The sequence below is a fragment of the Spodoptera frugiperda genome, chromosome 1, assembly GCF_023101765.2.
Source record: "Spodoptera frugiperda isolate SF20-4 chromosome 1, AGI-APGP_CSIRO_Sfru_2.0, whole genome shotgun sequence".
NCBI lineage: Eukaryota > Metazoa > Arthropoda > Insecta > Lepidoptera > Noctuidae > Spodoptera > Spodoptera frugiperda.
The window spans coordinates 3,470,855-3,495,787 of NC_064212.1; the positions used below are offsets into that span (position 1 = coordinate 3,470,855).

Consider the following 24,933-nt stretch of genomic DNA (forward strand, 5'->3'; position numbering starts at 1 on the left):
AAGTTCCTATCTAAAAAGCCACTTTATCGTGATTAAAAAGTTGTTCGAACTCTTTAGATTCGTTATTTTATATACTTAAAGAAATAATAAATAAATAATATTCTAATCCCAGTTTTTATCCTGTCTTTTTGCCTGTGCTCTTCAGCCCCACATGACATTGACATGAAGCAGTAACCTAAAATTCTATTAATTCTGTGATAATTTAATTTTTATGAAACCAAAATGACGATTTCAAACTTTTTACGATTATCAAACGTTCTTAGAAGTGTAAATAAATCAAATGTTTCACAAATCGAGGTAAATATTGCGTTAATTAACGCAAAATAAATTCTCAACTAATCCGGTTGTTTTTACGTAATTTTATTAGGCTCCTAATTTTGTAATAAATATTATTTTATTGCTTGTAATACATGTAAATTGTGTTGTTTTTACAGAAATTCTCGTCTCATGTCAAATATGCAGAACACAAGCCTTTGGAGAAGATCAGAAACATTGGTATTTCTGCCCATATAGATTCGGGGAAAACTACTCTTACTGAGAGAATACTGTACTATACCGGCAGAATAGACCAAATGCACGAGGTACGTATTTAAAAAATTATAAAAACATAATGCTTAAATTGTCTTCAGAATAACTGTGAGGTGCTTTGAGTGGTCATAGTGCAATAGTTAAAGTTAAATAATATTTTTTTTACTATAAAAATGAAACTAATTGGCTCAACAGTAATTTGTGACCAGCTGATTATTATTTATTTATAATATTGACTATTCGGACCTCAAAAGCTAACTATGCATGACATATCTATTAATATTTTGATTAGAATGTAGTCATTTATTTAACATATTTTGTAACCAAACAATTTTTAATTGAATACAGGTTAGAGGCAAAGACAATGTGGGCGCTGTAATGGACTCCATGGAGTTAGAACGCCAAAGAGGTATTACCATCCAATCCGCAGCCACATACACAATCTGGAAGGATCATAATATCAATATCATCGACACTCCTGGCCACGTAGACTTCACAGTGGAGGTAGAACGAGCTCTGCGAGTGTTGGATGGAGCTGTGCTCGTGTTGTGTGCTGTCGGTGGAGTACAGAGCCAGACTTTGACCGTGAATAGGCAAATGAAGAGATATAATGTGCCTTGTCTCGCTTTTATTAACAAGCTGGATAGGATGGGAGCTAATCCTTACAGGTATGTGAATTATTCTTTAAAGACTATTCTGAAAACAATATTCTTAATCGACCTAAAGTTGGGTAAAAAGTAAGCTCAATATACAAGCTTGTTTTAAGTCTCTCATGTATCATAAAAATATAACTAAATCTTTGGTTTATTAAAGTGAAAGTACTTCAGTATTTGAACCATTTGTAGAGTAATATTTAAAGACAAGAGGTTCATGTAGGTACTTGTATTAATTTTCGCAATTCACATTTCCAGAGTTATAAAACAAATGCGTTCCAAAATGAACCACAATGCCGCATTTGTTCAGCTTCCAATAGGATTAGAGAAAGAATGCCAAGGTATCTTAGATCTGATTGAGGAGAGGGCTATCTACTTCGATGGTGATTACGGAGAGACTATCAGGTACGATGAGGTACCGAAGGACAACAGAGCAGAAGTGCAGGAAAGGAGACATGAGTTAATTGAGCACTTGTCCAATGTTGACGAGACTTTGGGTGAGATTTAATTCTTTTTTTTTTTATAATAAGACTGCAAAAGATTTTTTTCATAGCAAAATAGCTTTTATTATGATTTAGATAAGGAGATACCTAATTAACTTATGGTCAAATACTCAAACGTCACTCTATTTTAAGACACCCTCAAGAATAGTTCCATCTCTACAAATTCTTTATAAAAGACAGAGACAGCATGATATTTAAGAATAATCTAAAATTGAGTAGCGTTTCAGTATTCAGGCGTTAGTCTGGATATTCATAAGGGGTAGATCTTGCTTGATGCATGCCATCAAGATAATCTCAATAGCAAACTTTATAATAATTTCTTTTATAAACTAAGAATATTTGGGTGAGAGAGTGGAAAAAGAAGTTAGAATAAGTATTCCCAACTCAATCTCTTCATTACGCTTTACAGGAGAACTGTTTCTCGAAGAAAAAACACCAACAGTAGCAGACATCAAGCAGGCAGTCCGACGAACAACCCTCAAACGTTCCTTCACACCAGTTCTCGTAGGCACAGCATTAAAGAACAAAGGAGTCCAACCTTTACTTGATGCTGTACTGGAATACTTACCAAACCCTGGTGAGGTGGAAAACACAGCCATGTTGAATGAAGATAAGGAGGGTGAGGGCCAAACAATCATGTTGGATCCCTCGAGGAATGATAAGAAGCCGTTTGTTGGGTTAGCGTTCAAGTTGGAAGTGAGCAAGTTCGGTCAGCTTACATACTTGAGATGTTACCAGGGTATGCTGAAGAGAGGAGAGAATATTTTCAATGCTAGGACTAATAAGAAGGTGAGTTGATAAGCTAATATTTTTAGATACCACTGTATTATTTATTTATTTAGTAGAAAAAACATGCATACTTTTACAGCTTAAGCCAATACTTTATAGTTACAGTAAAAGTGATATATTTGACTAAGATGTATTATGAATATAATGAGTATTTTTTCTTAGTAAGGTAACTATTGTAGTCTTAGACAAAAACTAGATTTTTTTATTACATTTTATTAAGTGGAGATGCTCTAAAGGTATTGTCTATCTGTTATTATAAGACTCATTCATTTGCTAAATTAAAGGTAAGTTTCCAACGTTAATGATAATGCTGATAAGGGTCCTACAATATTAAAAAATATTGCACAAACAACAGACAGCGCTACATGAAAAGTTTACCTCATAAATCAACTAATATTACGATTTCATCCACAGGTCAAAATCTCCCGTCTAGTCCGTATGCACTCTAACAACATGGAAGAGGTAACAGAAGTGATGGCTGGCGATATCTTCGCATTGTTCGGCGTAGATTGCGCGTCCGGTGACACGTTCGTTAACGATGGCAAGCTACAGCTGGCAATGGAATCTATACACGTACCTGACCCCGTCGTTTCCATGGCTATCAAACCGAAGAATAATAAAGATAGAGATAATTTCTCGAAAGCTGTTGCTAGGTGAGTGAGAAAGAGCGAAAAACTAATTTAATTTGTGTTTTAACAAGATTTATTATTATGTTAACTTATAATGATCAAGTACTGCTTTGCTATGGTTAAAATTGTCACTAGGAAGCAAAGTATCTCAGGTTAAATTCTCGAATCAGGCAAGGGATGGTTGAAATTTTTGGTTTTCGTAAGGGTATTACCACACCAATCGATTTATAGTCAATCGATGCTTGCAATCGACATCGGGCTTGAGCTTTAATTGATCGACGAATACCGGTCGACTAACCGGTATATTGAGTAACATGCATCTCTGCTTAGTCCTTCATGAATAAATAAGCGTTGATTTATATTTATGATCCTACTCATTAATAATGTTTCTCTTCAACTATTCCAGATTTACCAAAGAGGATCCTACATTCCAGTTCCGTTATGACCCAGACAACAAGGAAACTATTGTGTCTGGTATGGGTGAGCTACACTTAGAGATCTACGCCCAGAGGATGGAGAGAGAGTACAACTGTCCTGTCGAGCTGGGCAAACCTAAGGTGGCGTTCAGGTAATTTTAACCTTATTTTTATAATAACTATCGCGAGACATTTTAAATTAACTAAAAATCACGGTTCACGCACGTAAATTAATGGAGCTCAACTAGTTTCGAGTCACATATGGACTCTTCATTATGAGCAATGAATGAATGAAATGAATTTACGACGTCGCGACGTCGCGCAGCCTACTTTTAACATTTAGACTTTTTATTTACTTTGGTAAAATTTATATTTATTCCTCAGATATTTTATTAATAAAATATTAAAATCACTGCAGTACTTTTATAGCTTATTCGTTACCAATAGACACCAAATTAATAATTCTCTTGCATATTATGGTTGATGTAACATGTTCAGACGGTTTTTACTATAGAATGGTGCCTATCGTAGTTTATCCACCAGATGTGAATCTCTCGTTCTTCGTCCAATAGGGAATTAGCTAGTGTCACACCATTGTACGGTCAATGTTTGTCAGCTACTATTGGACAAAAAAAAGAAAGCCTCTCACTAAGTTTATTTTTAAAGAAAAGATCAAGTTACATCATCTCCTTATATGTCCTTGCAATATGACTATATTCATGTTTATATTAATATTATCCTTGTCCCTAACAGAGAAACAATGATGTCGCCTTGCACCTTCGACTACCTCCACAAGAAGCAGTCTGGCGGTGCTGGTCAGTACGCCAGGGTGACTGGTATCATGGAACCGTTGCCTCCACACCAAAATACCAGTAAGTTTCTATGACATACATCATACAGTATGTTATTGTGACATATCTCTACTAAGATTATTCCAATAAGATACCACCATAACAGTATCTATGAAAGCAAAGTATAATACACCTTGTATTCTCTCACATTTTCCTCCATTTCATTGTCTGGACTTTAAAGAGATTTCGGCATTTCTTCTCAGAGTAGTCGGATAGGAAATGCCGGCCTCATCTAGCTATTTGAAATATTAACGTGTTAAAGTGTCATTTTATAACCTACTTACAGAAATAAATATCATTTATCACCCATATTACTCCCGCGGGTTTTCTATGAGCTGACTAAGGGACTACACATAGGACTTGGTAGCAGTATTATGATAATTTCTCTTGTGTAGAAGATGCTTATAACTCAGAAGTGGACTGTCACTGTCTGTTTATGATAACTTTCATATCACTGCCATTGTTATAAAGTCTTTGACTGCCAATAGAAAACTGTTGAAGGCAAATCCTCTACTAACGTCGGTCACAGGTGACCACCACGGCGTTCAATGTGTTAATATTATTACTAGTTACATCCTCGCGGTTTCACTTGCTCTGCTCGGTTCCTATATTGATACGTGATGCTTTATAACCTACTATCCATCACAAAGATAATTACTCAATTCGGACCAGTAGTTCTGGAGATTTAGAATAAACAAACTCTTTAGTTTTATTTATAGTATAGTATAGAATAGGAGTATGAATTACTACCAGCATTATAATAACACTAATGTATCTCTTACAGCCCTAGAATTCGTAGACGAAACAATCGGAACGAATGTACCGAAGCAGTTTGTGCCTGGCGTAGAGAAAGGTTTCCTGGACACCTGCCAGAAAGGCTACCTGTCTGGACACAAAGTATCTGGCGTGAAGTTCAGGCTGCAAGACGGTGCTCACCATATCGTGGACTCCAGCGAACTGGCTTTCTTCTTGGCTGCTAAGGGAGCTGTTAAAGAAGGTGAGTTGATTAAATAATTATGGACTTTGTTTTTTAGGGAGTAGGGATTAATTTTGCTATTTCTGTGGTATTGTGTTTGTAAGCTATTGTAAATCTGAGCTTAGTTAAACGGTTTTGTTTTATGTATAACGAGATCGAAACGATAGCGTGTTTGGCCTTCTGATTGGTTGGTTCATTCGTGCCGGGCAATCAGAACGTCAAACGCGCTCTCGTTACGTTTTCGCTCAACGTAAAGCAAACTCTCATTAAAGGTACTAAATGATTTTACTAGTCGAAGTTTCGATTTTTGTGTCATATTGTCGGACTATTCTAAATGACTTCGAAATTCTCTAAAAAACAAAATGTATATCGTGTACAAAATGTAATCAGATACTTACAAACCTTATGTTTATAAAATAGTAATAATAATAAATTTAACCCACTTTCAGTATTCGACGAGGGCGCCTGGCAGATTCTGGAACCTATAATGTTTGTGGAAGTAACTCTACCTGAAGAGTTCCATGGTACCGTGGTGGGACAGCTGAACAAGCGAGGAGGTATCATCACTGGCTCGGAGGGAACTGAAGGGTGGACCACGATATACGCTGAAGTACCTCTGAACAACATGTTCGGATATGCTGGTGAACTTAGGTAAGATTTTTTATTGCTCGCCTTGTCAATAGCCTTTTTTGGGAGCCGCATATTATAACTGATGAAAAATAGCTATAGTTGGGCCATAACAAACGTGCGAACTGTCACTTTGGAAAAAATGTAACTATCCCACACAACTTGCATTAGTGTGAGCAAGAGTTTTGATAAAAATGACTTAGGACAGATCGCAAATTTGTAGCCAACTACAGTGCTACATTTATGCACATAGAGGTCATATTCACAGATGCCTCTACCTGTATCCCCTATGTATCTGATTTGAAATTCTTGTAATAAAACGCCGATGTCATCAGGAGTTAATTTATAGAATAAGGCTAGTTTAAACTTTTTCCTTCTCTGTGTTAGAAGGAGTCTTAGCTCAACTGGCTTATAGGCTGAGGATAAGTATCCTTTTCTAAATTGAAATGACAATTTAGATAAACCCCATAAAATATGTCTATAAAACGTAATAAAATTATAACTTTCTTTAATTTCTTACCACAGGTCAATGACACAAGGCAAGGGAGAGTTCAGCATGGAATACAGCAGATACTCCCCGTGCTTACCTGATGTCCAAGAGAAGTTGATCAGGAAACACCAAGAAGATATGGGTCTTCTACCAGACCAGAAGAAGAAGAAGAATTAACCGCCTAGTTAATGTTTAGACTAATTTATTTTATGGTCAGGGTATACGTAGTTAAAGTATGTGTAGATTGATACAGACATACAGTAAATTTACTTAAGTCTGACTGCCGGTAGATAGAATAAGTTTTGAAGGCAAATCTTTCTTTAACGATACACAAATGCTGGCCATTAGACACTTGAAGGGTTAATATTGATCTTAAAAATTAATCTGGGAATGTCTAGAGGAAAGATATTGATACACAGACTAACTATAGTCTGATTATGATCATTAACTGAACTTGATTGACACATGAAATGAAATATGTGATTGAAAAGAAATTACGTTAATTTCTGTGCATTTCTATATTGCATATCAATATGTAAAATTGTGTGTTTATATGTTTTGCGCACACAGTCTATACAAGATTGCGCATTGCGCAAACAGCGTTATCATGTTTGCGCAATTTGCGCCAAAGATACCTTAGCGTATCTATTTGTATTATACAATTTGCGTATACCCGGATCTATACCATTATTTTTATTATTGTTTTAAGGCGATATTTAGTATAAATAATAAATCTAATATAATATAATGATTTTAAAAGGTTGTTTCATAATTTTATCCCCTTTAAATACCAACTTTAATTTGACTAGGATAAGACATCGAAGTCTTATCCATGTACTATATTTTAACGTTTGCAAAATAAAAGTTAGGTTTTTTACTGAGAAATCTTTTTTTTTCAATTACAGTTTATATTAGCTAAATGTGAGCGACTGACGGGTAATTTTATTAATAGAAATAAAAAAAAACTGACAGCCCAGTCAGGGTTTTATTCATCTGAATATCTCATGTAGGTACCTAAGTTCTGAAGATTTCTAATTCCGAAAAACCATAGGTAAGTCAATATAATTAATATTTTTTTAAAGGCCATTTGTCAAAAATTATATTCCAGAATCAATTTTAGAACAACATTGCTAGAGTTGAAATTCTTTTGCCGCTATGATTAGGTACAAGTACAGTCATCGTCTTTATATCATTACCACCTAATTTATATGAATGAAACAAAGAAATACATTTATAAAAAACCCATTTATTCATAACACTCCACAAATATATTCCAAAAACGATACAAATCGTAACAAACGCCCCAGGTACAAATAATAATTGTTTTGCTTATATTTAAATACTTATATCTATTGCTATTTTATTCTAGAAGATACATAGATGAGATTACAGGGAGAAATTGGGATAGTATTGATTGAAGAGTGCAGTTGAAAAGTTTTCTAGAAATGTCTACATAAGTTAAGTACATACATATATTTGAAGTTCTATTTCTCATACAATTTTGCACGTTACATATTTCTCTTATGTTTAGGAGGCCCAATAGTCCAGCAGTGAACTGTTGATCATGTACTGATGCAAAATTGTTGATTCGCTCTTGTTGGATATTTTTCCATATTTCATTAAAGATTCATACGATCGTAGGACTAGAAAATACGACACTAAGCATTTATAAATAAATAAACAACAATTTAATCACAGAAAATATAACAAATTATACTACACAGTTTCATAATAACATGAAATTAATTAAATGATGAAATAAAGTACACTAAAATTGTGAACTATTCAATAGCTTACCTGACTCGCGATTCACATAATTGAATATTAGGTCTAATTTACACAATAATCAATAACATTGTGAAACTACTCTATGTACTTACGAAATATTTAAAAAATAACATAAATATACTGTCGAAAATTTGAATCGTGACCCACTTTTATTACAAAATAACAAAGACCAAGTTTGGACTAAGGAAATATTTGTATCTATAGGTGAATGTATGTAAGAAAATAAGCTTATAGTGGGTCACCATTCAAACTCGTCGATTGTACAGAGCCCAGCACATAAAACTTAACTGTCAAATTACATCAATACATTTTCTGCTTTATTACAAAACAATATAGTTGAAAATCTATTGAAGTTTGAAGTATAGCTTGATGTGCCGTTCTGTACGTACCTACTTAGAAAATAATAATATTTTTTCATTAATAACAATTATTTCAAAAACCTATTTTGGCGACATCTACAAATCCTATCCTGGTATTAATTGTACAGATTATCTAAAAACTAATGGTGTTACTCTATTGGCACTTCGTTTTAATTTTTTTTTATGATTCTATAAACTTTTTTTATTATTTTTCTCTTATTAAATGTCTTCAAAGGACGAAGGAATAGGTCACAAAGTACTGGACATTAAAATTAAAACAGATTTCACCTAATTTTTTAAATATAAACAAATTAAAAGTTAAAACTAATAATATCAACTAAAAACATTTTGAAATACGAGTATTTCCACAAGAATTCAATAAATCATTATCACTAAAGTTATTTAAAAATTGGTTTAGAAAATGTCTAAGACGGATATTAGTATTGTTTATTTACTTTAATACTGACTTGAGATTTCCAAAGGTTTCCCAAATATCTACACATGTAACAAACTATTGCATATTGACATTAAAATTATTTTTTACGACCTAATACTAATTACACAGCAATCTATCAATAGGACATGGAAAAAAATAAGAAAAAGAACTAAAAATCACGGTTTACTCACGTAAATTAATAGAAAAAAGCTCTACTAGTTTCGAGTCACAGAGGGACTCTTCATCATGAGCAGCGTGCGCAGACGCGGTGACGTCGCGCAACCTACTGATTATTATCCATTAATTTACGTGAGTAAACCGTGATTTTTAGTATATCTCACGATAGTTATTATAAAAAAAAACTTCGACCTTTAGATCATTTTGTATGCCTAGAAAGATTGACTTTTGTAGAAAATAGGGTAGATGACTAATATTTATTTTAATGTCCGTCTTGTAGATAATTTTAAAACATTAGACACGTATTTTTTATTTTCTTACAGAAACAAATACTTTCGACGCTATATTGATTTGAAATATCGTGTGACATCACTTCTAGGTACATTTTATAATTACGTGATTTGCTCCCCCATTCGTAAACTTTGATTAATTTTATCTAAGTATTATATTTTTCTCATATACGACAAAATGAAAAATACGTGTCTAATATTTTTTTAGTACAGTACACAGCGTACATTCCAATTCAAGATTTATTACAATCCATCTTGGCATACAAAATAAACCTTAATAAAAAAACCAGTACAATACCATATAATATGTATACTTACTAATTTATTTCAACACACTTTGTGCCAATTTCCTTAAACACTACATAATATGACGGTAATGTGTTAAGAGTAGATAGATATAAATGAGATTTAGACTTAGATTTGTTCTAGATCTAGGATTAGACCGAAGTTTCAGCTGAAGAGCTACCTTTTCTAGAATCTGATTTTCTTAAACCACTGCTCCACGAATCTTTGCGCCTTACGTGTTCATTCTGAAAATTATTTTGTTATACAAGCACAAAAATAATTTAAAAATAAATGTCATGCATGGAAAAAAGAGATATTGGACCTTAATATCTACTGTGAAAGCTTATATTCGATTGTATTTACATTAGTGCTTTTTAGTGTGTAATATTGTGATTGGAAATACATAAAAAATCTAGCCATTTTGTTTGTTCTGGCTATTATACGAAAATTAAATAGGATAAAGATTTTTTTCACTTTTTATTGCATGCATGCATAAATTAATAAATAAACGTATAAAATATTACTTACTTATGCAGGAATAATACATAAAATTGCCACTATAGATTGTAAAAATGGCTAAATAGGTAAGTGCAGGATTCCTATCGGTAGACACATAAAGCAGATTTTTTACATAAAACATACACTGACATAAATATAATAATTATTAAAAAAACTACTTACGTCACTTTCTATCGCTCTTTTTTATTATAAATCTATTTAATAACTAATTCTATTTTCATGTTCATTATAAGGATATTTAAAACGATCTAAACTACATATTTATTTCTATAAAACATATCAATAATAAATGTAAAATATTATATTTGTGTTCTATAAAAACATACATTTAAGAAAAACTATTTGTATTGTAATATATAAAATTAATTTGCTTATCATGTATTCAGGAAAAAAAGATTAATATATTCTGGTATAACATACACAATTACTCGCATACATACTATTTACATTATTTATAAATTACATCTAAAATAGTGCTCATCTAGAGACTACAATTATTATAATTAAATCAATTATAAATATAAAATTGGGGCTTTGTAACAAATATTCAAGGGTATCCAGGGGCGGATCGTGAGTTCTTGGGCCCCTGAACTTTATTCAACTCCGGGGCCCCACATAATTATTAAGTACAAAAAGATTCAATAACATTTAGTTAGACACATTATTATGACTTATAAACAAATTCCAATTGAATGTAAATGTTTTCTTCACTATATTCAATCATTGTTTTCAATGGGCCCGGTAATTGCAGTAAAAAAATGAATATTACAGATCCGTCCCTGTAGGTGCTAATGTTCTATACAAGTTTACAAAGGTATCATGCACGTTGTGACCACTGTACATGCAGATAATCTCCAAAAATGGTGCAATCATGCTCCACTTAGAATTTGGTGTCATTGACGCACACCTTTGTCGATGAGTCGTCTTCTTCCACCTCGTCCATCGTAGATAGTCTCCTCTCGATTTCAGTTTGTGCATTTTTTGACATTATTAATTTCTTGTGTTTGTTACTGAAAAGATAAAGGTATTGGTAAATAGTTTAGTAAATGTCGTTCAGAAGAGTGCTTAAGGCTTAAAATACTGTTAAATGTGAATATGTAATTTGATTTTGAATCAGTTGTAACTATTAATTTTATTATTTTGTAAAGTAATTTGTTGAATGCCTCTCTGTTGTCCGCGAGGCTTTCATCGTTTATAATTACTTAAAAAGGTTGTCAGACACTGATACTTACTTTTTCTTTCCAGTTTTATTCTTCATATCTTTTTTCATTTTGTTACTATTATTGACTTGTTTCCATATCCCGGTTTTGTTTACTTCCTCCGAGATATTTATTGATGTCAACGGTATGTTCATGATATTCCCGTTGATGAGAGGTATCTGTAGATTCTCCTGGTACGGCGGCGGGTTGCTTTTTGTGGCTTCCTATAAGGGTACAACCTAAGAAACTTTTCCATAGAAATCATATAAACTAATAATGAAACAACAAATAAATGATACCAGGTACTACTCACCATAATTCGAGTAACAGATAAGGTAAAAAGGGTACAAAACAATAAAAATGTCGAAACAGCAAAAATAAAATGCGAATATGACAACGAAACACTGAGTTTATTTATTAGTAAAACACGGAAAACACGAAATATATGAGTAACAAAAACGAAAATAATATTTAATAGGTAAACGATAGGATGACGAGGGAAACTAAAATGGTTAAGGTGTGCAACATTTTAGTTTCGACCGCAAAATTTTAATAGTTTTGCATGCCATCCCACCTCCGCATCGCCGAGCTCCCGCAGTTCATCCTGGTTCCTCTTCGTCATTTCTGGCATCACGTCATCAAGTATTTTCATTTCCCTTCGTGTGAAGAACAGGTCTAGAGCCTTCCTGATGCCAATCATCACCACCAGCATCAGTGGGAAGAGAATCGAGGTCATCGAAAATGATTTGATAACCCAGAGACAGACCAAACATGTTAACTGGATCGTTGTGAAAATATGGACACGACGGATTGGTACCTGGAAAAAATATCGAAACATGAATGGAGATTCGATCGTTTGAAGCGAAGCTGGTTAAATTAGATCTCACAATATGTGCATACTGCATAGTTTTACCTGTCTCAAGAACATGTGATCCGGCTGATATTTCTGAGGCATGAACATTATCAAGATTCTGTCAAAGAACTGTAGTCCCTTCAGCGACGCTACTCCCATATACAGAAAAACTCCAAACAGTACTGGCATAGGTATGTGACTGAGCACAGGCGTCAGAACCACCGAACATCCAATCATCAAGAAGATTAATATATGAGTCACTCTCTGTTCACGAACTCCTAAAAATTGTGGCTTTTCTCCTGGAGCAGCACATTCAGATTCCACTTTCAAAGAATTGACGTGGTTGATGCTGAGGACAGTTGCTGCTACAAACCAAGGAAGGCCCATCACAGAACATATCTGTATCAAAATTGCCAGCACGAACAAATCCAGATGGTATCCACATCCTTTCTTCAATTTGTTCTCCTTACGATTCACTATAACAGCTGTAATCTGTTGATCCATGAATATTAGGATAGTTCCCAGTAGAGCTGGTAGTATTGCCACTAGGGCTGACCAAAGTGGGTTTCCACTGAAAGGAGTGATGACCCAGTTCCTGGAGGGTAATGTTGGTTTGAATTCTGATGGTACTTCCAATTTTGGAGTTTTTACACCCACTTTGTAGTCCAAAAGGGACATAGATAAAATGGCAATGATAACTGAAAAGTCGCTGATGATTTGTCTAACCTGGAAAGGCAAGAATGAGTTCTTTTAATTAGGCAGCAGATTTCATTTTTGTATGACAAGCTAAAATCAAGATTCAACATACCTTGGATGGAAAGAACAAGGAATTCTTAAAGTCCTTTAAAATGATAGATATGGTGAAAGTACCCAGGAAAAGAATTATAGACATTAAGTATACGTCAGGAACGTACACTTTTGTATCACATCCGCCGCCGGCTAATGTCCCATTATAGAGCTGTAACGTGAGAGCATGTATGTTTAGCTCGTTAGTATAATGAGGTATACAAACTACATATGTAAACTCGTCAAGATCATAATATAATTAGGTAATATACCTGACAAGACTCTTTGTCTACCGAAGTCCAATTAAACTGCTCCGGCACTTTGGAGTAATTGCTTGGCAAACAATAACACTCATAATTGAGAACTTCATCGGGGCGTGTCTTAAGAGGGTACTTTTTGCCGATTGATATCACATTCTCTACCGCCTGAAAAGTTATATAATTGGCATTATAAAACTTCTGTATAATATTAGTAGGTACGTACTACATACATAGCATATACATTTATTATTTACCTTGTAAATGAAAATAAATGCAATCAATGTGGCGAAATTTTCTTCAGTAAACCTTGTTATATAGCAGACAAATGCGCTGGCATCGATAGCCACCAATATAACCAAAATTATCGTAATCCACGTTCCGATACAAAACCTGAACGACATATAGTTCCAACCAATCTGGCGACAAAATTCAAATACGATTGTTTCAAATACTAATACTGGGCCGGTTGATCCTAAAATTGTTAGTGGTTGACCTGAAAAAAACCCATACCCCATCCCACAGACAAACCCAGATATTAATGATTCCATTGCAGCCATATTTTTCCCAGTAGCTTCCCCTAATAATCCTCCAAAAGTAATTATAGGCGACAAGCACGCAAAATATAAAAATATCCACGAGGCAACACACTGTATCGCCAATGCATCTTTAAAATCAGACCAATACCAAGGCATCTTTCTTTTGAGGTCATTTATTAGACCTCCAAACAGTCTTCCACTTCTAGCTAAACCTGATTCTTCCCTCTGTCTCTGTTCCTCTTCTTCCTCATCTAATTCTTCTTTTGGGTGATTATCATTTGGCCGCTTTCGAGGATCTTGGGAGGGTATGGCAGCTGGAGGTTCAATACGGATAGCTGGATCCCATTCCCCTGGTGGTAGAACTGTCACTGCATCAAGAAATTCATCTATACCAGCCAAAAGGTGGTCTCGTTTCTTAGCTCGGTATGCGACTTCATGGAATATTTCATCAGACATTAGAGTAGCCATTGCTCGTCCTATTTCATGGAAACTAGAGTTACTGTTTGGCGGTCCAAGTAATACGAACATGAATCTAGTCGGTACTGGGACTTCTGTCAAATCGCCCATTATTGTTCCAGTTTTCAGTCTAACGAATGCAGATAGCGTTTTTTCTAAGAAATCTACTTCGCCCACTAAAATATTAGACGCTTCGGCTCCTGGTGGGATCTTTCGCATGAAGTTTGTATTGCATTTGTGGTTTATATCTCCATTCATTGGAAGGTCACCAGAGCTATGGTTCCGTTGCATTGATATACTGCTGGGACTCTTCACCATGCCATCATCATGTGCAGCACCTGAAATAATATTATTTCAGGATTATATAGAGAAGATTCAAATCTGACACGGTTAAAGCCATTTAGTACATCGACACCAATGATAAAAATGTGCAATTATCTGTGTTATAAAAAGCAAAAACATATATAAAGATTAAAATTTACAAAAAAGTGTAGTAGTATTTAATGGGCTATTTTATTGTTTAATTTTCAAAGTGATTTATGAGACATGAAATACATATCAATGTATTTTGTATTATACACGGATCACAAGTCCGAAACTTATTAAATCGAGTACTTAAGTACTGAACAATTTTATTAACAGTACTAATTATAATTTTGAAAACAAAATAATGGAGGCGGAAGCGAAAGCAGACATTGAATAGACTGTATCGAAACAAGGACACCAGCGTTCAGCAAAGTCACATGGAAATAGTGAAATGTAGTCTGAGAATGATGAGGAAGTAAGAAACAGAAAACAGTTAGAAAGAGAAGAAACAACATTGATGAGGACAAGCGGTTACCCGCGCTAGGGATGCCTAGGAAACGACTGAATTCTCCTTTGTAAGAGTGGCCGCTTGTAGAACCGCCTTCTTCAACTGTAATAACATAATGCCAATGGTCACAGGGATCTTAGAATAAGGGTCATAGTATAAAAGAGTAAATCTGATTAGTTAACCTTCACCAAACACTACACCGATATATACAACATTAAATTAGCCTCGTGCGTGCTACTGTGAATGTCAGTAAAAGGGCGTGAGTTCAGTGAGCATTTGTGTTAGGTACCATTCCACACGCTTGGCTAACCTGGAACTGCCAGATAAGAACCTCTGGCGTCTGACGCTTGAAGAAGAGCGGTGTGAGGAGATGAGGTGGACCCCCGACAACTCCTCGAACTGGAGCGTCGAGAGCCACCTTCCTGGAAATCTGATAGGATCGGAAGACCCATATAATTTATGCTAGAAAACTATAATTAATAATACGATATGCGTCGTGAATTTAGGAAATGTTCCTAATGAATGATTTGTACTCACTTTTACATGATGAATGGTTTCGTCCAATATCAGCTAGTGACCGAATTAGAGGGAGTCTTGACATGTTGTTGTGGTGGTTTCGTCTTTCGTGTTGATGCCTGTGTCTCCTCAATAAAGCATCTTTGACTTTCTCTCTGCAATCATATCCTATGCCACCATCGGCTACCATATTATCTAGTACATTATCCGCAACCTGTTCCAAGCAGTTCGCCTCCATATCCAGTATGACTGATCCATTGAGTATCAAACTTCGTAGTTCAAAGAGAGAATGAAGTGATAATGTTGCTACGTGAGGTTTCGACCATCGGTTTCCACCTTCTTCGACGTCTTCTTCGAATTTTATCCACCTGGCAGTCTCTTTCCATTCCAGTTCATCACCTTCTTTAACCAGTTCCTCCATTTCGGAGAATAGAGGGTGGGACTCGAGTGTGGAGTCGTCGACATCTTCACCGAGTATAAATTGTACTCTTTGCGCTGGTGGTGTTACTGAAAATCAATTTAGTAACGTTAAAATATTTATCAAAAAGAATTTCTAATTTACAGTAAAAACACTAGGAACAAAGAAAAATGAAATCACTATAATCCTAAAGGTTCATGAATAAATCATAGATAAAATTTTAAGCTGCAAAGTTGAACATGCTGAATAATCCTAAAACATAAAAGTGAAAGATCCCGAATTGAATAATAATCCATGCTTTTTCAGTGAAAATGTAAGTGAAATGAAGCTAGATTGTAAAATGGAAATTGGAAAAGTAAAAAGAGATTTAATAAAAAAGAGTGATAGGGTTTATTTTTCTATAATTCCTTACATGTCTCGCCGTCATCAGTGACGCTTAATCTTCTAACTCGTGTCATTAACCCCGGCCCTAGAGATTGGTTAACATTGAGCATTTTTGGTATAAAAGGGACAATTTCATAAGAGCAGAATATTACGAAGAAGCTATGTTAATCAAGTCGCGTTGAATTATAACACCGTTGAGACTAACGAACCTCATTGTGCCGTGTCAAAAGAGTTAATTTTATAAGCTTGGTAATTTCGTACAAGGGTGTGAATGACGTCATAATCATTTCATCTCATATTGTGCCGTGATAGCATGTTTGGTAAGGTCACACACATATTGTTATGGTTTCTATTTTTGTGCAAAGTTGCTGATTTTGGATTAAAACCGTTATGTGGTTCTCTAAACAAAATAACTCGGATTTAAGTGTGACCAACCCTTTTAAAGTATTATTTTTATACCTTTAAACGAAATGGAATGACCCGTATTTAAGTGTGACCTATTAACATTTTTAATTATTTTTATGTTTGATGGGTTGACGTTTGGCCATTATCTCATCTGGTGGTAAACGCTGATGCGGCCTACGATGGACCACGTCTATCGTTTACCCATAAGCAAACTAGGTACTCAGTCCTTGAAGACACTCAGGTTATAACCCTTCGCAAAACAAAAACTCTGGCAATGTTCTTTTTAGGGTTTCAGAGTGTCACATCTAAACTGTTTTTATTAGATATCCAAACGTAAAAGTTTGGCGCCAATATTGAAGTTTTTGACGGGTTCAGAGTATCATATTAGAACCTTTTTCGTAGTTATCCAAACATGTCTATATTATGTAGCAGCAACCTTCATACACTCTCTATAGAATAGCCAGAATTCATCATCATCATATCAGCCATAAGATGTCCACTGCTAAACATAGGCCTCCCCTAATGACTTCCAGATAGGCCGGTTGGAAGCGACCTACATCCAGTGGCTCCCTGAATTCTTATTTTATAATACAATTTTAACTGATAGTAATTTTGCCAAGAATTTTTCTTCTTCTAGTTTCTTACCTGGTCTCTCTACATCTTTTTCTCCATTGCGGTGATGATGTTTGTGCTTCCTATGGGAATGTCTTCGAGCTGGCACGTGGACGCCGACAAACACGGTGTGGGCGCGGTGACCTGAGAACAAAGACGTAACTTCATTAACTTTCGAAGTTGCTATGGAATAGAAGGACTGCACGATTAGCGCAGTGACTGAGCAACCGGTGGCTGTGCAACTGTTCATGGTATAGTTTTCAGACGGATGAAACTTTTTGTGGGGTTAGTGTTATGTGTTTTTTATGTTTATAAAAATACCATAGGCCAGATATAATAAATAATATGTTTATTTATTATATCTGGCTAAAGAATGAAAAAATAAATCGCATTGGTTTTCTGTTCATGTTCCTGGCGATTAAGACCTCCCGTGCATGTCTTAACCGCCCTGAGGATTTATTTATTACTACATATATAGGCACGTCAACAGAATATACAACAACACTAACAAAAAACAAGACGAAGACACAAGAAAGATTGAACCAGAAACTTTATACAATCGTGGTAGGTACTCTTATAAGCACCAATCACACAGTTTTAAAGACCTTCCAGCTATATTATGTTCTACATTAAAAGAAAGGCAATGAACCACTTTAATATCGTCTTTATTCCGACTTTATAGCGAATAAATAATCTGCTAAACATTGTAAACGTGGGTGTTATTGTGTTTCTCTCCCATAAAAGCTGATATTTACATCAATAACGTTACAATATCTGCGTTGAAGACAATATAAATCACTTTACTTACTGTTTCTTACACTTTTGTATTCAGAAGTTTGTGTTTTGTCTCTAAGGAAATGGGAGGTGAACTAGATATCTACCTAATATTAGTTTATTCTTGTAGATGTTGAAAGACTAGGGAGATTGAGTTGCTGGGTTAATTTTAGTATTTCGGTTATCACAATACATTAAAGTAATTATTTTGATGTCTAAGTTGTTGTTAATGAAAAGTCTCGTCTCTGACCGTTGTCATCAGGTCATTGCTATTCTGTACCTACACTTAGCATAAGTTTACTTTACGTTTTACGAAATCGAAACGAGGCGCGTTCGGCGCTCTGATAGGTTGGTTCATTTTCGCGTCCAGCCGCGTCCGTCAGAGCTCCGAACGCGCTTTCGTTTCGTTTTCGTAAAACGTAAAACAAACTCGTACAAAGCCAGTCAAAAAGTCAACATCTAGTATACCATCTGCCATTTCTAAACAAAAATCTAAATTAGCATCTTCCATTATCCCCAAGCAAAATCAAAACACACTTCCATCCATCTGTGGCCACCCACGCTGGGCCAATACGCCTACAGTTACCAATAACTGATTGGAGATCGTCAACTGATAGTGAGGCACGCCGCAATTTGCCGGACACAGTTCCAATCTTGTGTATTGGCCCAGAGATTGCGGTTCGAAATATCTTGTGCTATTCCGACGATGCAATTCGAATATTCATAATTTCACTGAACTATCGTATATATTCCCTGGACGACCACTATAAATGTATTTTGATTGAGAAGGAAAAGTCTTCCTTAAGTAGTATTCCTCAAGATACCTTTTTTTTGAGAGGGGAAAACAACTCATTACTTCTAAAGGCGCCTTATGGGAGGCGAGAGGGAGTGTCAGACTCTTACTGAATAAAAACCACCCCGTTCCTATTCCTGCTTTTCGAGGCGGAGCCCCGGTAATCCGCTAGGCAGTCTGCAGCTCTCAAGATATCTACGTCTACATCTTCAGTATGATGATCATTAAGTCTTAATAACATTGGGTACACCATAGAAGATATATAAGCAGTATGCCCAAATGCCCATTTTAAAACAATATCGTGATAAGACAGACAAAATACCATTCACCATTTCTGGGTCTCTTAGCTCAGGAGGGGCTCAACAAGAGATGAATTTCTGGGTAAAGACAAGTCTCCTTTCTCATTAGTCTAGTCTTAGGTATAGGTAGCAATACCTAATTGGCTAGAGAACCTAATTAACTTAGTAATCCTCTACTTAGTTGCGTATTAGGTTATCAAGTTTCCTAATCAAAAGTTAGCAACCAACCAAAAAGTATTTAGGAAGAAAAATAAATAATAATAACGCCAGAAATGTAATAAAAAAATGAGTCCGTAATACCTACTTTAAGCATTTGCATAATTTCCTGCGAAATTTATTCCGTAAATAACTTAACTTTTGTTTTATACTTAAAATGTTTTACCAACACGTCGCTCAATCGAGACGAGATTCGTAGGCTTTGTCACTTTAATTAATTTTGTAATTGGAAATTAATCACAGTTTGCTTCGTACGGACGACAGCACATTAGGGGCTTTACAAATGAAATGATTTTGCTATCACTGTCAATTTTCATTTGTTTCGTTTCGGTAACTTTTGTAGCGATAGGTTAAGAGTACTTTTGCACAAGAGATGTGCTATGTAGCTATGCTATGAAGATTAATAACTAAGCTGTGAAACTATGTGACCATTTCCACTGATACTAAGCTATGTAGCTGTTCGAGGAAGATGAGCAGCTCGAGTATACGATGAGTTCATAGTAGGGAAGCCATTAATAGCCACACAACTATCCATATAAAAACATAGCTTATCTGATGATAACTATCGTAAGATATACTAAATTAAGATCCTCATGATGAGGAGTCCCTCTGTGACTCGAAACTAGTAGAGCTTTTCTCCATTAACGTACGTTAGTAAACCGTGATTTTTAGTTTATTTTGTATGATAGTCTTAAAATACTAACACTATACTTAGGTATTGTTTTATTCATTACATAAATATTGTCAATATGATGTGCTATGGGGTATAAAGTAAATCGTCTGATCCAATGTGACAAGCTATAACCAGTGATGTGTGCAGTGTGGGTGGCAATCTGTCGTAAACAACTTGATGGTGTTCGTTTATGTAAAACAGTTTACATACATACATAGTAACTGCATCGTTTAAGTTCTAGATGACCTAAATATACTTTGTTGTTTTTTCTGAAATAATTTAATCGGCTTAAAAAACGGAGGTTCTCAGTTTATACCTGTATGTATGTATGTATGTATGTATCGACACCCGCTAAGTATAAGTATGTATCTGCCAGATACACGAAATGGTTTTTATTGCATTTTTAGCTTCAACGTACCTGTATCTATCCAATAAAAAAATATCAAAAAAATTGTAACAGCCGAACATGGTTTTTTTCAGACGCATAAGTATTTATCTGAATTAGCTAGGAAATAAATACAACGTACAAATATGGAAGTTCCAGTTAAATAGTAGTACGCGGGGGGATCGAGACGCGGGGTGCGGGCATCTGCCGCTCGCTCAGTTCTTCGCGGTAACAGCAAGCGGCACGCGCGAGCGGTGCGTTATATTTTATTAATATAGTGAACGCTATAAATTCTTAGTATCGTTAAAGCAAAATGCAATTAAAAGGCGACAGAATCTCACCATGTCACCACCAAATGAGATTTATTCGTCACCTAGACAAGGTAAGTCCTAATGATAATTATTATGGAATTTTAGCCATTCCCGGTGCATAAGTGTGTATCTACGTAGTTACACATTTATACACTGGATTCAATTTTAATTGTAAAATGTATCTAGGCACTTAACTACTTATTCCATGGATATCGCGTAAAATTAAGGTAATTAACTAACTTATACATCGTTATACATTGGAATTCAACTAGAATATAAATATTTATCTATACACTTACATAGTTATGCTAATAATTATTTATCGTAAACAATGATGTTTAATCTGATTTTGATTGTTTTCAGATAGTTCAGTACACTACAAATGCTACAAATTGCAAGTGTTTGTGATCATGTGAACAGTTTTACACCTTTTTTAAGGGTGGAAAATATTCCCCTGGCTTCTCCCGCCCCGGGCGAGGCGAGAGGGAGTGTCAGACCCTTATTGACTAAAAACCACCGCTAGCAGTCTGCAGCTCCTGGTCGGGACTTTCTCTGTGGTAGTCTGATGGCTGTTTGAGGCACGCGCGGAACGCGAGGCGCCGTTCGTTCGGGTCTGGTTCCGGAAGGGCAGCGACCTTGGTCGCCGTCCGCAGGCCCGTGCTTACAATGGCCGAAGATCATCTCGCGATCCCCGACGCCAGGAGTATCTCCCGCGATGGCTGTGACATCCGGTTACATCGCCGACTACATCCAGACGTTTCCTCCCACCTTATCAGAAACAGACACCTACCGAAAGTCCCATCCCTGGCAAGCACTTGTGTCAGGCGGTATAGCGTCTCTCAAGCCGCTCCTCTTAGAGAGGACTTACTGCTGCAATAACAGCAAGCCCATGATATCATGCTGGACCTCGTCCCGGAACGCACTAATCTGGCACGGCAGCGGAGATTCGCCCTGACGACGCACATCAGCGCGCAAACTGAAGCGCTTTCGGCTTCAGATCCTACGGCGGTCATCCGGCAAGCTGCCGCCTCCTCGGAGATATCCACAGATCACCCGGACTGCCTTTGAGACGTGAGCAGCTCCCGAGTTGGGTGCCGCATCAGGTTCGGCGCCGTCGCTACGCCGACGATCGATCGATCTCGATCATACCCTGAGTATGATCGAGCGAGAAGGACTGGGATGCCGTTTCCACCTTTTGCGAGGCAGTCATGCCAGCTAAGGAGGAGGAATGAACCACGTCATGCCGTAGTCATTGCGCGAGACACTCCTGGCATCGGGGATCGCGAGATGATCTTCGGCCATCGTAAGCACGGGTCTGCGGTAGGCGATCAAGCTCGCTGCCCTTCCAGAACCAGAAACCAGGCGCCGTTTGTTCGGGACAAACGGCGCCTCGTGTTCCGCGCGTACCTCAAAGACTACCACAGATGAGTTCCAGTCAAGCCTGACCCGGAGCTGCGGACTGACTAGCGGGGTACTGAGGCTCCAGATCGAAGAGCAAGAGTAGGAATGGGCTAATTTTTTGTCAGTAAGAGTCTGACACTTTCTCTCACCTCGCTCAAGGCGGGAGAAGCTATAGGATGATTTTCGCCACAATAAAAAAAAACAACGAAGCGGGCCGTTTATCCGGTAATCGTTACCGCGTTAAACGTTAAACGGCAGCTACCTGGACCTTCCTATTCAACCTATAACCCTTAATTTTCATTTATTTATTTACCTTACTTGTTGATTAGATTTAGAAATATTTAATTAGAAAATTTTAAATAAGAAAAAAGAAACATTTAACAATATAGAAAGCAGTAGCCAACCAGTAACGGGATAAATCCAAGCAAGGCGGTCAGGGCTCAAAAGAGAGGAATTTCTGGACAGTACGCGCTGTATCCAGAAGTACTGCTTTCTGCTTCAGGCTCTTGATCCACCCGTCTAACGTTAGCCTACTCAGGTATTGGTCGAGGCTTTTAGCTTTGAGGCAATTGGCAGATACGACTATCGGCACAATTATTGCCAAATCTATATCCCCCATGTCGACAACCTTATAAGCTAAATCAAGATATTTACTGGCTTTATCTTTTTCAGCTTTCGGGAGATTCTCGACTTGTGGGATTGTTATATCAATTATCATTATGCGACGGCTTGGTCGATCTATCACCACAATGTCAGGTTTGTTAGCAACAACTGTCCTGTCTGTGATGATAGTTCGATCCCAATACAGTGTGACATCTCCATTTTCAAGAACTGGGTCAGGCAGATACTTATAATTCGGCACTTCAGTTTTAATAAGTTAGTATTTTAAAGCAAGTTGTTGATGAATAATCCTGGCTACAAGATTGTGTCTATGCAAGTACTCTCCGTTAGCTAAGTGAGAACAACCCGAAATTATATGTCGAATGGATTCCCCTGGGCGATGACATGCCCGACAAATGTCAGCCGTTCCATCCTTTATAATTTACTTTCTTTCCATAACTATATAATATAACTATATACTATAACCCATTATTGTTACAATAATCTTTCCGAAAATGACCGCAAAATGATATATTTTAACCCTGGATAAAACCGAAGTTAATGGTTTCCCAGTTTTGGTGCCATAATAAAAAATACTCAAGGAGTCAAGTACTAACAGATTATTATATGTTTTCATTTTGGCCGCACTTTCGAATTTGTACCAAAATGACCTTTGTTCATTTTTCTACTTGCTATCTTGTTTTTAATTTGATTCCTAATAAAAATAAATCAAATATCTTAAGCCTTTTACTTCAAAATAACAAGATTTATTAAAAAATAGTTAATAAAATTTAGTTACATTAATAACATTAGTGTTGTAATCACGGTGATAAAATAGGTAACTAACCGTTACATAAAATACTTTCATTGTAATATCCAGTCAAAAGTAAGTATCTGGCAGTTAAAGCATTTACAAGGATAAATATTCCATTGAAAAAGTGTGGATGTGGCAGTTAGAGTATTTTGATACATTCTAAGACCGGGTAAAATTATCTATGTGTTATAAAACAAAACCATAAACCTTTACAAACAAAAATTCCTTGTAAACATAAACTGTACTTAATTTTAAACTCAGTTACCAAATTTCAAACCATAAATCCTTAAAATGACAAAGATATGACAATTTATAATTTTTGCAATCTTAAATTCGCTCTCCTGTAAAATTTAACTTTTTCAGTTACTTACTTATACTTAGGACGTGTCGGTATGTATGTACGTTTGTGCGCGATTATTTGGTTTGCCTGAACCGATTTTAAGCATGGTATTTCAGACTTACGATAAGGTTTTAGGCGTACTGGCCGACTTAAAAAAATGGAGGCGGTAAAGAAAATAGAAGGCGGTTCCCTTTTTTTAATTAAGTTTTATTTCTTTAATGCGTGGCGTAGGTCACTAAATGCTTGGAGTGGTGCTGGACACGGTGCCACGACAACTGAAGCCATGTTCATGTATTTCTACCTTAAGTTACTTCAAGACCTAAAGAGTTATTATAAAATGGAATTAAATTCTCTTTAATCCAATGTCTAAATGGCAATCGTTATTAAGCCAAAATAAATAAGGCTGTTATTATCTAGCGTTAAAGTCTATTTCTATTTCGAATTTAGCACTCACTAATATGTTAATTCTCCCGTTTATAAATAGAAACAGATTAGGTGTATATTACATTGGTTAAGTTACGTGCTTTGAGCTGTTTGACTAAACCGATTGATGTGGTTTTGCTTTGTGTTCGACGCTTTGAATACTATTGTAGTTTATATTAAAACTTCTGGTTAAATGTTTTGGTCGTGTAACGCTATTATGACATTGTAACTACTGATGGATTATGGAGAGGCATTACCAAGATTAATAAATCTTGATTCGATCAAAATATGCTAGAGCAAAATTTTTAACATAACTTACGTCAAATCAGAAACCGAACGATGATACCTG

At 35.9% G+C, this 24,933-nt stretch overlaps 2 protein-coding genes across 9 annotated transcripts in view; one reads left to right on the top strand and one right to left on the bottom strand.

Moving 5' to 3' along the window:
- The first annotated feature begins 121 nt into the window (after positions 1 to 121).
- LOC118273526 (elongation factor G, mitochondrial) lies at positions 122 to 7,221 on the top strand. The gene is made up of 11 exons (XM_035590540.2): positions 122 to 297; positions 435 to 581; positions 877 to 1,196; positions 1,440 to 1,678; positions 2,094 to 2,473; positions 2,888 to 3,126; positions 3,509 to 3,670; positions 4,272 to 4,390; positions 5,154 to 5,366; positions 5,795 to 5,996; positions 6,498 to 7,221. Exons 1-11 carry the CDS (start codon positions 223 to 225, stop codon positions 6,637 to 6,639), a joined length of 2,238 nt encoding a protein of 745 aa, XP_035446433.1. The 5' UTR covers positions 122 to 222; the 3' UTR covers positions 6,640 to 7,221.
- A 467-nt stretch (positions 7,222 to 7,688) lies between these two features.
- The window catches only part of LOC118273511 (sodium bicarbonate cotransporter 3), a 92,231-nt gene continuing 74,986 nt past the window's right edge, over positions 7,689 to 24,933 (bottom strand). For 3 of the 8 annotated variants that reach the window (XM_050703956.1, XM_035590506.2, XM_050703858.1), the window contains 13 exons: positions 17,589 to 17,699; positions 16,567 to 16,623; positions 15,758 to 16,243; positions 15,531 to 15,650; positions 15,248 to 15,322; positions 13,669 to 14,744; positions 13,427 to 13,579; positions 13,177 to 13,326; positions 12,429 to 13,094; positions 12,090 to 12,332; positions 11,549 to 11,739; positions 11,224 to 11,326; positions 7,689 to 10,042 (listed from right to left, as the gene is read on the bottom strand). In XM_050703956.1, the coding sequence (XP_050559913.1) occupies positions 9,950 to 10,042; positions 11,224 to 11,326; positions 11,549 to 11,739; positions 12,090 to 12,332; positions 12,429 to 13,094; positions 13,177 to 13,326; positions 13,427 to 13,579; positions 13,669 to 14,744; positions 15,248 to 15,322; positions 15,531 to 15,650; positions 15,758 to 16,243; positions 16,567 to 16,623; positions 17,589 to 17,699 (3,524 nt within the window). In that variant the 3' untranslated portion in view covers positions 7,689 to 9,949. The remainder of the gene's footprint in view (positions 10,043 to 11,223; positions 11,327 to 11,548; positions 11,740 to 12,089; positions 12,333 to 12,428; positions 13,095 to 13,176; positions 13,327 to 13,426; positions 13,580 to 13,668; positions 14,745 to 15,247; positions 15,323 to 15,530; positions 15,651 to 15,757; positions 16,244 to 16,566; positions 16,624 to 17,588; positions 17,700 to 24,933) is intronic. The other 5 variants (XM_050704006.1, XM_050704049.1, XM_050704028.1 and 2 more) reach the window with 5 other exon arrangements.